This window comes from Bufo bufo, chromosome 1 (assembly GCF_905171765.1).
Source record: "Bufo bufo chromosome 1, aBufBuf1.1, whole genome shotgun sequence".
Taxonomy (NCBI): domain Eukaryota; kingdom Metazoa; phylum Chordata; class Amphibia; order Anura; family Bufonidae; genus Bufo; species Bufo bufo.
This window is the reverse complement of record NC_053389.1, coordinates 340,693,289-340,707,191: the sequence shown is the minus strand read 5'-3', so window position 1 is coordinate 340,707,191 and position 13,903 is coordinate 340,693,289. Positions and strand designations below refer to the sequence as shown.

The 13,903-nt window shown below is 41.2% G+C and overlaps 1 protein-coding gene across 1 annotated transcript in view; it reads right to left on the bottom strand.

Moving 5' to 3' along the window:
• The window catches only part of STING1 (stimulator of interferon response cGAMP interactor 1), an 85,111-nt gene that overhangs the window by 53,245 nt on the left and 17,963 nt on the right, over positions 1–13,903 (bottom strand). Inside the window, exons 3-6 of the mRNA XM_040442533.1 lie at positions 13,610–13,787; positions 11,055–11,163; positions 5,543–5,781; positions 2,438–2,624 (exon numbers count right to left, since the gene is read on the bottom strand). Of these exons, the coding sequence (XP_040298467.1) occupies positions 2,438–2,624; positions 5,543–5,781; positions 11,055–11,163; positions 13,610–13,787 (713 nt within the window). The remainder of the gene's footprint in view (positions 1–2,437; positions 2,625–5,542; positions 5,782–11,054; positions 11,164–13,609; positions 13,788–13,903) is intronic.

The following is a 13,903-nucleotide window of genomic DNA, read 5'->3' as shown; positions in this document are numbered from 1 at the left end:
TGAATAAATCCTGCATAATTGAAGACAAGCGAGTGCGACGATACCAAATATGCGACATTTAGCTAAGCCAACCAATAAGTGTATAAAGTTAGACAAAAATGCATATCCCTGCACCAAATTTATCATCCAACCTTAGCCACTGTGATAAATCTGGTGTAGGTCTGCACAGCCTGTCTACTTTTACATCAGCGATTTTTCTGAAAAAAATGGACCCAACACTATTGAATTACATGGTTTTTGGTGCCGGATCCGGCATGTTCAGTTTATCATACCACACACAAAAACGCTGCTTGTAGCGATTTTGTGTCCGATTTGGGAATGCAACAAACCGGAACAGAATGCATTCTGGTGCACTCCGTTCCGGTTTGTTCATTTTTGTCCCCATTGACAATGAATGGGGACAAAACTGAACTGTTGTGCTGCGGTTTTGAGAGCCTGTGTCGGATATCAAAACCAGACAGCACAACACAGATGTGAAAGTTGCCTTAGCTTCTGCCATCTACAGGCTTAGTAAATGTGTCCCACTATACTCTTTCCTGTTTGTGTCCTTTACACTTCCAAACACTTCCTATGTACAAACCAGCATAATGCCACATATGCAGTACTGTTCCTTCCTCAGAGAAATGTATAAACCGGTATTGTACCTTTGTATGCTTCTTTGTTGCATTTAATATCAGTAACATTAAATTATATCAACAATATATATCAACTTGCAGGATAACAGGCTGAACTGGATGGACAGATGTCTTTTTTCAGCCTTATAAACTATGTTACTATGTCATTATATCACTTAATATCACAACGCTAATAATGTAGCTGGCCAGCTAAGATCTGTCCTAGGTTGCTAATATAGCTTATATGTTTATACAGGTAAACCTGCCAATAACCTTAATACAGTTCCTATGTTTGTGTGTTAAAGACAAAATCTGAGTTATTTACAGTGACTTCATGTTTGGATGTCATATAACTGTTATATATTGTGTTCACAGAAGCAGAAAAGATAATATGCCTTTAAGATTCATTATATGGATGTGAGTTAAGCTCAATGAAACAGCAAAAACAACAGAAAGCATAGAGTTAAACAGTTGTTGCTGGGCAGGAGTCTAGACCAATCACAGCCAGCCTCACACACAGCAAGAGTTTTGACCAATCACAGGCAGCCTCACACACAGCCTGTGTGGGAAATCCCCCTAGCAGGAGCTGCTAGATTCATTACACCAGAGGTGAGGAGCTGAACAGACATTAACTCCACTAACAGCTTTGTTTTATGGAAGCAGAGAGGCTAAAATAGGTATTTAAAACAGTTACTGTATACTGAACCAGTTATATGTGTGTTTACTTACAGTTCCACCAATTGCAAACTACAAATTTCACAATCCAAATTCAAATTCCATATTGCAATCCAAATTGCATACAACTATACCAGATCATACTCAACCAATTTGCAAATAGTTACTGCTAACTGCATACTGCAAATTGCGACCAAATTCAGCAAGTAGAACTATTAGTTAGACATCAGATATACCTCTCAGAGAGATCATAAAGTGCTTAAATAACTTAGTGAGAGCACAGATACTCAAGAGTGAAATATATCCATTTTATGTTGAATGACAAGATTGAACAGTTGAACCACCATCTTATGCATACCTCCATTTTGTGATACTTTATTCAACACGTGTTTTGCACATGGACTATTTGCTGTGGAGGCGGCAGTGTTATATGAAGAAAATTTGAATTAATAATGAAGTTATTTCAAGCATTTGGTGTTCTCTTTAAACCTACTGTTTCCATAGAACGGCACTAGAGGAATTGCAGAGTAATTGACAGGCAGGTTAGACTAAAAGTCAGAGATATCAAAATTCTTCTAATGCCACAGCGCGGAAGGCACTTCATAGTGCTGCGCCTGCCACAAATAATGCTTTGTTATATTCCCCTCACTCCTAAGTAAATCTTTATGATGTGTTTCCAACCACAAGGCCACCCTTCCTCTATTGTTAGTATATCTCCTCAGCACTATATGATCTTGGGACTAGCAGGGATGTAGAATGCCTATTCCAGAGCTCTAGATCAACCAATTACTCCATTAAAGTGCCAGAAATAAATCCATCTAGTAAGTATATACAGTAGTGCTTACAACAATTGAGCATACTGACTTCCAATTGTCATACAAATGAATATGTATTTCTTTGCCCTAAACCTAACGACTGCTGCTGTTTGGAGGAATATACAATAGCATAAAACCTCAAGATCTGCAGAAACAGGAATGCCTTCCAGATGTTTCACAATATGAGTCTTTGTGAAGGATCCAGAGAAAAACACAGCCAAATGAATTGTGCTCTTGCAATGAAAGCAGTGACAGAAATTAAAATAAGGTTAAAAGGTACATTTGGATAAGATATGGCTCATAATACTTCAGATTGAGAGTCATTTACTTTACCGTCATATATCACTAGTCGAAAAGTATTCTGGCATTCTGGTGAACTTTCCAGGATGTCATTCAAGGTACGGTAGAGCAGTTTAGCTTGCTCTGTGCGATCCTGTTTGCTAAAGCCAGCACTGGTTATATTTGACATTTCATACAAAGACGCAAGAGGTGTAGCATACTCCGCTATACAGTAGTAGGGCTATGACATGCAAACAGAAAACAGAAGATAATCACCACATGAAAACATAATCATGACAATATAGACTGTCAAAGATAGAACTGCTCAGTCAGCAGACATTTATATTAACTTATAGAATTTCAGTCAATAGAATAAGAAATGAAAACATATGCCATATGAGTGCAATGCTGAAGACGGATTCTCCTTAGCTATGCTCAGTTATAGGGTTGCTAAAGGGAACCCTTAGAGGCAGCTTTTTAATTAAATGACAAATATTTCCCTAATATTGCAAACACATTTTTTTATAGTTAAAATGACAGTTGTACTTTAAACTGTTCAGATGCCCTTATTAAAGTGAAGTCTGCAACCTGATTGGCTGCTATGGGCAATTCTTCACCGTTTCTTTGCACTAGCCTTAATACATCTCTTTAAATAAATTAAAATATTGACTGAGATGGAAATGTGGTGTGGCACAACTTTATTTTTCTATGTTTTTCACATAATTGCTAAATATCTAAGATTACAGGTGATCTGTCAGCAGTTTTGACCTGCAAAACTAATGATAGCACTAGATAAGTGACCAGGAAACCAGTTTAAACATAGCTTTGTGGATGCTCTTAGTAGGAGCATGATTAGGAAAATGAAGTCCCTCCAGGAGACTGCCAGAGCTGTCACTCAAGAGCAGAGGGGATGGAGTTGGTGAACATTTACTACAGAGAGCTTAGGACACTTCACTGTCATTCAGGGCCGGACTGGGGATAAAAACCAGTCCTGGAAAAAGTTGCATACCAGCCCCACAGCATTGCGTCATTATTTACTTGTTTATAAAAGGCGAAAGCATTCATTTTAAAACATGTGTGTAAACACGAATATGAGTTTTGCCCCACAATAGCTCTTTTGTAGAACCCCCATTGTTTATATTATCACAGTAGACCAGCTTTTCCCAACCAGGATGTGATAACGATATGCGATGCAATATTTTAATAGAATTGTGCTAGAGGTCTGTTTGCACTGTTATGGAGGGGATCTGTGGATGACACTGTTATTGAGGGGATCTGTGGATGACACTGTTATGGAGGGGATCTGTGGATGACACTGTTATGGAGGGGATCTGTGGATGACACTGTTATATGGGGGATCTGTGGATGATGCTGTTATATGGGGGATCTGTGGATGACGCTGTTATATGGAGGATCTGTGGATGACACTGTTATGGAGGGGATCTGTGGATGACACTGCTATGGAGGGTATCTGTGGATGACACTGTTATGGATGGGATCTGTGGATGACACCGTTATGGAGGGGATCTGTGGATGACACCGTTATGGAGGGGATCTGTGGATAACACCGTTATGGAGGGGATCTGTGGATGACACCGGTATGGAGGACATCTGTGAATGACACTGTTATGGCGGGGATCTGTGGATGGCACTGTTATGGGGGATCTGTGGATGGAGGGGATCTGTGGATGACACTGTTATATGGGGGATCTGTGGATGACACTTTTATGGAGGGGATCTGTGGATGACACTGTTATGGAGGGGATCTGTGCATGACACCGTTATGGAGGGGACCTGTGGATGACACCGTTATGGAGGGGATCTGTGGATGGCACTGTTATTGGGGGATCTGTGGATGGCACTGTTATAGGGGATCTGTGGATGGCACTGTTATGGGGGATCTGTGGATGGCACTGTAATGAAGGATCTGTGGATGGCACTGTTATGGGGATCTGTGGTTGGCACTGTTATGGGGACCTATGGATGATGCACTGTTATGGGGGATGTGTGCTATGACACATAGGGCCATGAGGGGGACCAGCATAAGATGCTATATGTGTGAATGACACACATATAGCATATTATGCTGGTCCCCCTCATGGCCCTATGTGTCACAGCATTACTTTATTAATGTCCCCTCATGTGTCCTAAACCACGCACATAACTGTCTTTGTATGCAAAGTCTTTCTTTACTGAAACAATTGCTCTCCTTTTGATAAACTCCTATTGATAAAATCACCAGCCTCCTTCCTGACACACAGCCCTGAACAGCAGGATGACAGTTATGCACAAGCAGCAGCTACCAGGCTAAAGGACCTTCCATGATGTCATGATCATGTGATCAGTCACATGTGTGGGAGGAGTCAGGCTCCGGGCAATGTCCATGTCCTGTTGTGGGCGGGGGATGGGCTCCTCTCTCTGTCAGTCACTCACTCTGTGTAATATATACTGCACAAGCCAAGGAGCCTCCTCGCTGGCGGCACTGCCGGCCGTGCGGGAGTCAAGGCTACCTGCCTAATGGGAATTTTCCCGGTATCCCGGTAGGCCAGTCCGGCCCTGCTGTCATTAAACTACCAGTGGTCACTGAGCAACACAGCACATAATATATGAAAATGTATTTTTCTCAAGGATGCTCCTACTAAGAACTTCCACATAGGTATTTTTAAACTGGTTTATGGATCAACTGGCTAGCACTGTCAGCAGTTTTGCAAGATAAAAACTACTGACAGATTCCCTAAAATGAAGGGTTAATTTCATAGGGTAAGGAAGAGAGTTTAAGAAGAGAGTAGCAACTCATGACAAGCCATGCATGACAGTCCAAAATCTTTGAGAGTAAACTTCAGTTTTATGAGTTGTGTTGATAATTGTGTGTAGCTTATATAAGCACAGCCATGAATGGGTAAAACAATCAATTAAAGGAGTTGTCCAGGATTAGAAAAACATAGATTGTCACTTGTCCGCATTCATTTCAACTGAGCTGAGCTGCAATACCAGACACGACTCAAGGGTGGTACTGCTTCTGGAAGAAAATAGCCATATTTTTCTAACATATTCCCACTGCTTTTTCATACTGTTATCCATGTTATCAATTTCGTAGTCTCTAAATATGCCTGTGCTTATCACATACACTGTATAATTATGAATAAAAATGCAATATACCCGATGATCTTCATCCAGAATGCGATACACATTGTTTTTAAATACTCTTTGTTTGATGCCAGCTCGATCCATGAGGAGTGGAGGAATCTCTTTAATAAATGTTATGTTTTCATCTTCCGTTTTTAAGTCATTATATATCTTGCAGCTTAAAGGCATCAGAATATATAGCTTCATAGTTTCTGGAGACCTCAGTAAGTTATTGTTCTCTTCATTGAATTTTTCTACCTTATCTTTAAGAGCTATAAAACAGATATGCAGTAATCCGATGAAAATATTTAGAGTCGGAAGAACTGGAGCAGGATATTCCCACATAGCAACATACTGTATATTTGCTAAGCATATTCACATTTATGTTATCTCAGTCATTGAATATTGAAAATCAGTTCCATTCATTTGAATGGGGCAACAAGCACATGCATTTCTGCAAGCCCTATCAAGGTGAATAGAACTGATCTTTAGTCGCAGAATTTTCTTCCACAAAATATAAAGGCACCCTTATTGTCCTTTGCACGTGCAGACAAGAGGACATGTGGCAATTTGTGACATCTAATGTATACAATATTATTGGAGGTTTACGCATGTGCACATGACAGTCTAATGTAACTATACTGTACATACCTCCTACTGTCCCAGATCCGGCCCATGGAATTCGGTGGCTATCCTGCGGGCAAAACAACTGTGTGGGAGCACCAAGGGGCATAATTACTTTATTGGGGCACTAAGAGGGCATAGCAACTGTGTGGGGGAAATAAGGGGGCACAACTACTCTATGTGGGTAATATTGCCTGAAACACTTCAGAATTCATACTGCTCCATTGGCAGCCATACATGCCCACACCATGACACTACCACCACCATGCTTCACTGATGAGGTGGTATGCTTAGGATCATAAGCAGTTCCTTTCCTTCTCCATACTCTTCTCTTCCCATCACTCTGGTACAAGTTGATCTTGGTCTCATCTGTCCATAAGATGTTTTTCCAGAACTGTGAAGGCTTTTTTAGATGTCGTTTGGCAAACTCTAATCTGGCCTTCCTGTTTTTGAGGCTCACCAATGGTTTACATCTTGTGGTGAACCTTCTGTATTCACTCTGGTGAAGTCTTCTCTTGATTGCTAAGTTTGACACACATACACCTACCTCCTGGAGAATGTTCTTGGTCTGGCCAACTGTTGTGAAGGGTGTTTTCTTCACCAGGGAAAGAATTCTTCGGTCATCCACCACAGTTGTTTTCCGTGGTCTTCCGGGTCTTTTGGTGTTGCTGAGCTCACCAGTGCCTTCCTTCTTTTCAAGAATGTTCCAAACAGTTGTTTTGGCCATGCCTAATGTTTTTGCTATCTCTCTGATGGGTTTGTTTTGTTTTTTCAGCCTAATGATGGCTTGCTTCACTGATAGTGACAGCTCTTTGGATCTCATCTTGAGAGTTGACAGCAACAGATTCCAAATGCAAATAGCACACTTGAAATTAACGCTGGACCTTTTATTTGCTCATTGTAATTGGGATAATGAGGGAATAACACACACCTGGCCATGGAACATCTGAGAAGGCAATTGTCCCATTGCTTTTGGTTCATTAACAAGTGGGAGGCACATATGAAAACTGTTGGAATTCCTACACCGTTCACCTGATTTGGATGTAAATACCCTGAAATTAAATCTGGCAGTCTGCAGTTAAATCACACCTTTCATTTCAAATCCATTGTGGTGGCGTATAGAGCCAAAAATGTTAGAATTGTGTCGATGTCCCAATATTTATGGACCTGACTGTAGGTAATCATTAGGAGGACTTAGAAGCATGGCTTTGTGTCAAAAAGATTTTGACAAAATAATTATTCTCCCATACTACCCTCACACAGTAGTTATGCCTTCTTAGTTATCCCACACAGTAATTATGCCTCTTTACTACCCCTACACAGTAGTTATGCCTCATTAATGCCCCCACACAGTATTTATGTACTCTTATTGCCCCTATACAGTAGTTATACCCCCTTAGTGCCCCCATATAGTAGTTATGTCCCTATAGTGCCACCACACAGTAGTTATGCCCCCATAGTTACCCACACAGTAGTTATGTTCCCATATTGCGCCCAAGTAGTATTTATGCCCCTTTAATGCAGCCCACATATTAGTTATGCCATTTATTGGCCCCACACAGTAGGTATTCCCCACATAGCACCTGCTGAGCTGAAGAGTGGATAGGCTGATTCCCCAGACAGGGAATGATCCTTGGCATATGCGCATTCCAGTTGAGCTCTGCAGGCGCGATGATGTGCCTAAGGCTGTGGAGAGCGCAGGCAGTTGAATGGTGAAGCAGGGTGCTGACAGCTCCCTGAATCACCTTTGAACTCAACTGTTCCGTACATTCCGTACCTCAGCAGTTCCAGGATGGCGGGACAGGCACCGAAATCCAGCACTGTCCTGCAAGATCCAGGACAGTGCTGGAAATTTTTGTAGTTTGTAGCGCTGTATAAAAAAAGATTTCAGACAAAATAAAGTTTTTGAATGCTGATTGCAATCTTATTTTTACGGCATTCAGTTGGAGACTGGATGGGAAAGTAGATCGGTTGACTGATGCATCTGAGGAGTATTCCCTGATCAATGGTGCTGTCCATTTTATATATATATATATATATATATATATATATATATAATTTACAAATATATAATGTGACTGTATTATAATCCTACCTGTCAGTCCATGCAATAAATAAGCTAAGCTACATTTTTTCTTTTCTGCTAGCCAGTGTGAATGTTTAGGATGGATGTCAAGCAAACATGTACATGAAAAATTGTATTGAGGTTTATTTTTGTTCCACCAAAAATAAACTCTTCTCTAAAGGTCCCTGGCTTGTCCTATATTATCGTTTAACTATTGGAATAACTGTCACTAAAATATAACTTTTATTAGGATAATTAAAATGTGGGTCATTCAACTTACCGTAAGTGCATACGGTAAATATATAAACTATAAACCGTCCTGGATCCCACTAGCACTGGGTGTGAGTGTTGTATCATCTACTAAAACCAGATCCTAGGACTGTGTACACACAGAGGGAGCAGGCTGTGTGTCTGGAGATCAGCGGGGTAGGTGTATGGCGATAAACGCTCGACTGAACCCCCACACACAATACTCCAGCACTCAACAAGTTGACAGGGTGCAGATGTCTAAGAAAAAAGACACTACCACTGAACCCTGAGCTGCTGCCCTAGGTAAAAACTATTCATAAAAACTGGCTACAATGTAGTTTTGCTTCCTGTCATTGAGGTACTAGCCTCTACATCACTGTAGGCTTCTAAGCCTGTTCTGCTCGACGCGTTTCTTAGTTGCTGCAACTTAGTCATCAGGAGCACAGAGGGTTATATTGGAAGCCAACAAAACAAACAAACAAATAGTGCTGCACACTCTCATGTATAGCGTGCAGACACGTAGCCTGCTGCCCTGGGACGGCCATAGCGTGCCACCCAGTGCAGCTCCTAAAAAAGAAAAAGCCATGCCTCCTGGGCCGACCAAAGCAGCGCAGGAGCCAATGGATCAGGGAAACTGCCGGAGACTGACGCGCCCCTACCCCGCCTCTTAACAACACTCATTTGATGTAGCACACAATGAGGTACGAGAGATTCTTAGGGACAGCTGGGGCCTCTTGAAGTCAGACCCTGTAGTGGGACACCTCATGGGGGATTATCCACTAATCACATTTTGACGAGGTGGGAACCTTAGGGACAAATTAGTACACAGTGCTTTTTCTACTCCGGCACTGGATACTTGGTTACCTAATAGACCACCGGGCACATATAATTGCAGGGGTGCGTGACATGCAAGGTCATTAAGAAAGGATAGATAGTTGAGAGTACTACCACCAAAAGGAGATACATGATTCGGTCATTTATAAACTGCAGAACTGTTAGTGTTGTGTACGTGGAAACCTGCGTACGTAGCTTTCAGTATGTGGGCAAAACGAAACGTGAGTTTAGGCGTCGTATCGGTGAACATCTACGGGATATTCTGAATCAAGCCGATACTCCAATTGCCCAGCATATGTTGAAATACCATCCTGACAAGACCGACTGTATTAAATTCCAGGGAATTGAGCATGTCAGAACCTTTGCGCAAGAGGGTGATGTGAATAACCTCCTCCTCCGCAAAGAGGATCAATGGTCCTTCACTTTGCAGACCACCCAACCCCATGGACTAAATGAATTAATTTCATACACCAGTTTCATTCAGTGATGTGTACTACTGGTCACGCAGTACTCATCTGTGGTCTGAATATGCCCCTATCATTCTTATATGTTGTTCTTCTCTAACACGTTGCCCCCAATATCCACTGATATGACTGGTGTGTTGTTATCCCTCTCTTGTTGCCACTTTTGTGACGGTATTGTGTTCACATCTGGTGAGTGTCTTGACTTATACACATGGCTTGTTTGTGATTCTTGCCTGCCTGCATGCCACATTTTGTGACAACATGGTATATCTATATGCAACACCTCACATTTGCCTTGTTGTCACTTCTGTGACGATAATGTGTTCACCTCTAGAGATAGTCTTTATTTACAGACATGGTTTGTCTGTTATTCCTGTCTGCATGTCACGTTTTGTGACTATATGGTGTACTTAGGTGTGACATCTTATGACCCTGGATATTTCTATGGGGTGCCCTGGCATTGACATCACCCCATTTGGTCAGGTTTGTTTGCTCTGGTGATCTACCTCCCGGTTCAGTGTCCATCCTTGATATGTATGGGCGATTGTTTGTCCTGGAGCAAGAGTAATCGCCTTTGTTCACTCTATGTAATGTACTTACCTCCTGCGCTCCCTCCAGCGTTGTTAAGAGGTGGGATAGGGGCGCGCCGGCAGTGTCTCTGATCCATTGGCTCCCACACTGCTTTGGTCGGCCCAGGGGGTGTGGCTTTTATTTCTTTAGAAGCTGCACTGGGCGGCCACGCTATGGCCGTCCCACGGCGGCAGGCTACGTGTCTGCACGCTATACATGAGAGTGTGCAGCACTATTTGTTTGTTTGTTTTGTTGGCTTCCAATATACCACTCTGTGCTCCTGATAAGAAATGCGTCGAGCAGAACAGGCTTAGGTGCCTACAGTGATGTAGAGGCTAGAACGCATACCCCGCTGATCTCCAGACACACAGCCTGCTCCCTCTGTGTGTACACAGTCCTAGGGTCTAGTTTGAGTAGATGATACAACACTCACACCCAGTGCGAGTGTGATCCAGGATGGTTTATACGTAGTTTATCTATTTATACACTTAAGTTGAATGACTCACATTTTAATTATCCTAATAAAAGTTATATTTTATTATATTTTATTCCAATACTTAAACGTTAATCTCTTGTTGTCGTCCATTCCTGAGAAATTCATATAGTGAACTACTTGTCCTATATTATCCTAAAGCATTCTTCAGGATTCTATTCTATTTTAGGTAAACTCTTTATTTGGACATTTTATTTCAGTAAATAACTACTCACCCATCACAGCATCTAACACAAAGTTTCCTACCTGGCAGGACTAACTTTAAATATCCAACATAATAAGACCATGCAAGCCCATGAGCCACATTTAACTGTTTCTTCTCAGTTATTTCAGATATCACTGCCTGTGTTGGTTCCTACAAGAAAATAAATGTTGAAATATATTCAGTTTAACAGGAGTAAATAAAATCATTGAGTGGATTTGATGTTCTAGACTTAGCGCTTCTTTACTACGTGCAGCCTATCCCTGCTTTTTCTTCTTATGGTAGAATGGAAGTTTGCATGCTGCTTTGGGTGAAATGATCAAAATCTGGAGACATTGTTTGACGTTTACAAAAAGGACACAACTGAGATGATTGAGAAGCTAGAGTGGTGACTCCAGTGGAAAGAAACAACAAGGGACTCTCTTCATTTGCCAGGATTTATTGAGCAGTGCACACCTGCTGTTGACACTATTGCAGGCAGAATATTTGAAACTTGCTTGGTCTACTGACAGTCGACTTAGCTCACCGTTTGATGAAAAGACATAAAAAAAATGTTGGTAATTTTGAAGGAGTTTTCAGGAATTACCTATTGGCCAATATTTAGGGTAAGTTATCAATATCAATTTGATGGGGGTGCAGGGAGTCAGACTCCTGCCGATCTGATATTGATTAAATATCCTAAATAATATTAGCAGCACTGCAGAAATCAGGAAGGCCACTACACAGTGAATGGAGCTTGAAAAAGCTTGAAAAAGGTGATTTGTCCACCAAAACATAGAAATATAGAAACATAGAATGTGTCGGCAGATAAGAACCATTTGGCCCATCTAGTCTGCCCAATATACTGAGTACTATGGATAGCCCCTGGCCCTATCTTATATGAAGGACGGCCTTATGCCTATCCCATGCATGCTTAAACTCCTTCACTGTATTTGCAGCTACCACTTCTGCAGGAAGGCTATTCCATGCATCCACTACTCTCTCAGTAAAGTAATACTTCCTGATATTACTTTTAAACCTGTGCCCCTCTAATTTAAAACTATGTCCTCTTGTAGCAGTTTCTTTTAAATATTCTCTCCTCTTTTACCTTGTTGATTCCCTTTATGTATTTAAAAGTTTCTATCATATCCCCTCTGTCTCGTCTTTCTTCCAAGCTATACATGTTAAGGTTCTTTAATCTTTCCTGGTAAGTTTTATCCTGCAATCCATGTACCAGTTTAGTAGCTCTTTTCTGAACTCTCTCCAAAGTATCAATATCCTTCTGGAGATATGGTCTGCAGTACTGAGCACAATACTCCAAATGAGGTCTCACTAGTGCTCTGTAGAGCGGCATGAGCACCTCCCTCTTTCTACTGTTAATGCCTCTCCCTATACACCCAAGCATTCTGCTAGCATTTACTGCTGCTCTGTGACATTGTCTGCCTACCTTTAAGTCTTCTGAAATAATGACCCCTAAATCCCTTTCCTCAGATACTGAGGTTAGGACTGTATCACTGATTTTATATTCTGCTCTTGGGTTTTTACACCCCAGGTGCATTATCTTCCATTTATCAACATTAAATTTTAGTTGCCAGATTTTTGACTATTCCTCTAGTTTTCCTAAATCCTTTTCCATTTGGTGTATCCATCCAGGAACCTCAACCCTGTTACAAATCTTTGTGTCATCAGCAAAAAGACACACCTTACCATCGAGGCCTTCTGCAATTTCACTGATAAAGATATTAAACAATATGGGTCCCAGAACAGATCCCTGAGGTACCCCACTGGTAACAAGACCTTGGTCTGAATATACTTTGAATTTATTTGGGATAAATGTACCACTTTAAATAACCAAAAGCTTGAAGTTAATTATCATTTCCTGTGATGCTGTGATTCACTTATGTATATGGATCAGGTAATCGTGCACTGCACGGGGAAATTGCAGTGCTGATCCTCATATGTTTCACATATTACTTAGCCTCCCTCATTTCCCCAATGTGGCCGTCTCTGCTGCATTCGCACATTTTCAGGCTCTTCTGCCCGGGTCCTGACTGGATGTGGGGAATTCTTTTCCTGTTCAGCTACATTGACAAGAAGCGGCCACATCCACATTCCTGGGAGGAATAGTCTGAACGTGCACCAGCACAGCAGAGATGCTGGCATCAGGGGAGCGAGGGAGGGTAAGTACCATGTAAAACATTTTCCCTCTGCAGGGAACCATGGGCTAATCAGAGGAAATGATCAGAGAACCTCTTTAAGGGCCGATACAACTTCACTTTTTTCAATCCCCTCCTGGTTCTGGCTTCAAAAACTGCTTTAAAAAAACAAAACGTGTGGCAGCAAACTAAAGCTTTCATCTCGTATAAATTGGACTGGAGTACATTGTGCCACAGAGGTCATATCTGTGAACTTATAATACAAGAATAAAATATACAAGTGGCATTGTTCTCCACTAAACTGCATGGGCTGTGTTGTGGACGGGGGTTATTAGAACTAGGGTTTACCATCTACAAATATTACATTGTAAAAAAAAAGTTATTACCTTCCTTATCTATACATATAAACCTAACCATAATAATGTGCACATCAAGGGATACCTAAAAAAATAATTGTTACATACCTGAAGTCCAAAACATCTGCATAGCAAATTGCAGAGAAACAGCAACACCACATGAATCATTCCTGGTAACGGATCTTCTGTATAAAGAATGTAGCAGCACATGACATTTAAGATCATCAGAGATGTACTCCTGGCACTGACACTTGCTTGTAACGCCTTTAGGTATTCTCCATTATACCTTTAAAATGGAAGCTTTTGTTTATTTCATTACCATTAGTATTATGTTCACGTTCACTGTCTCTATAGTTCTTATTACTTTTCTTAAGTTGACGTGTAATTACTAAAATGTGCCAA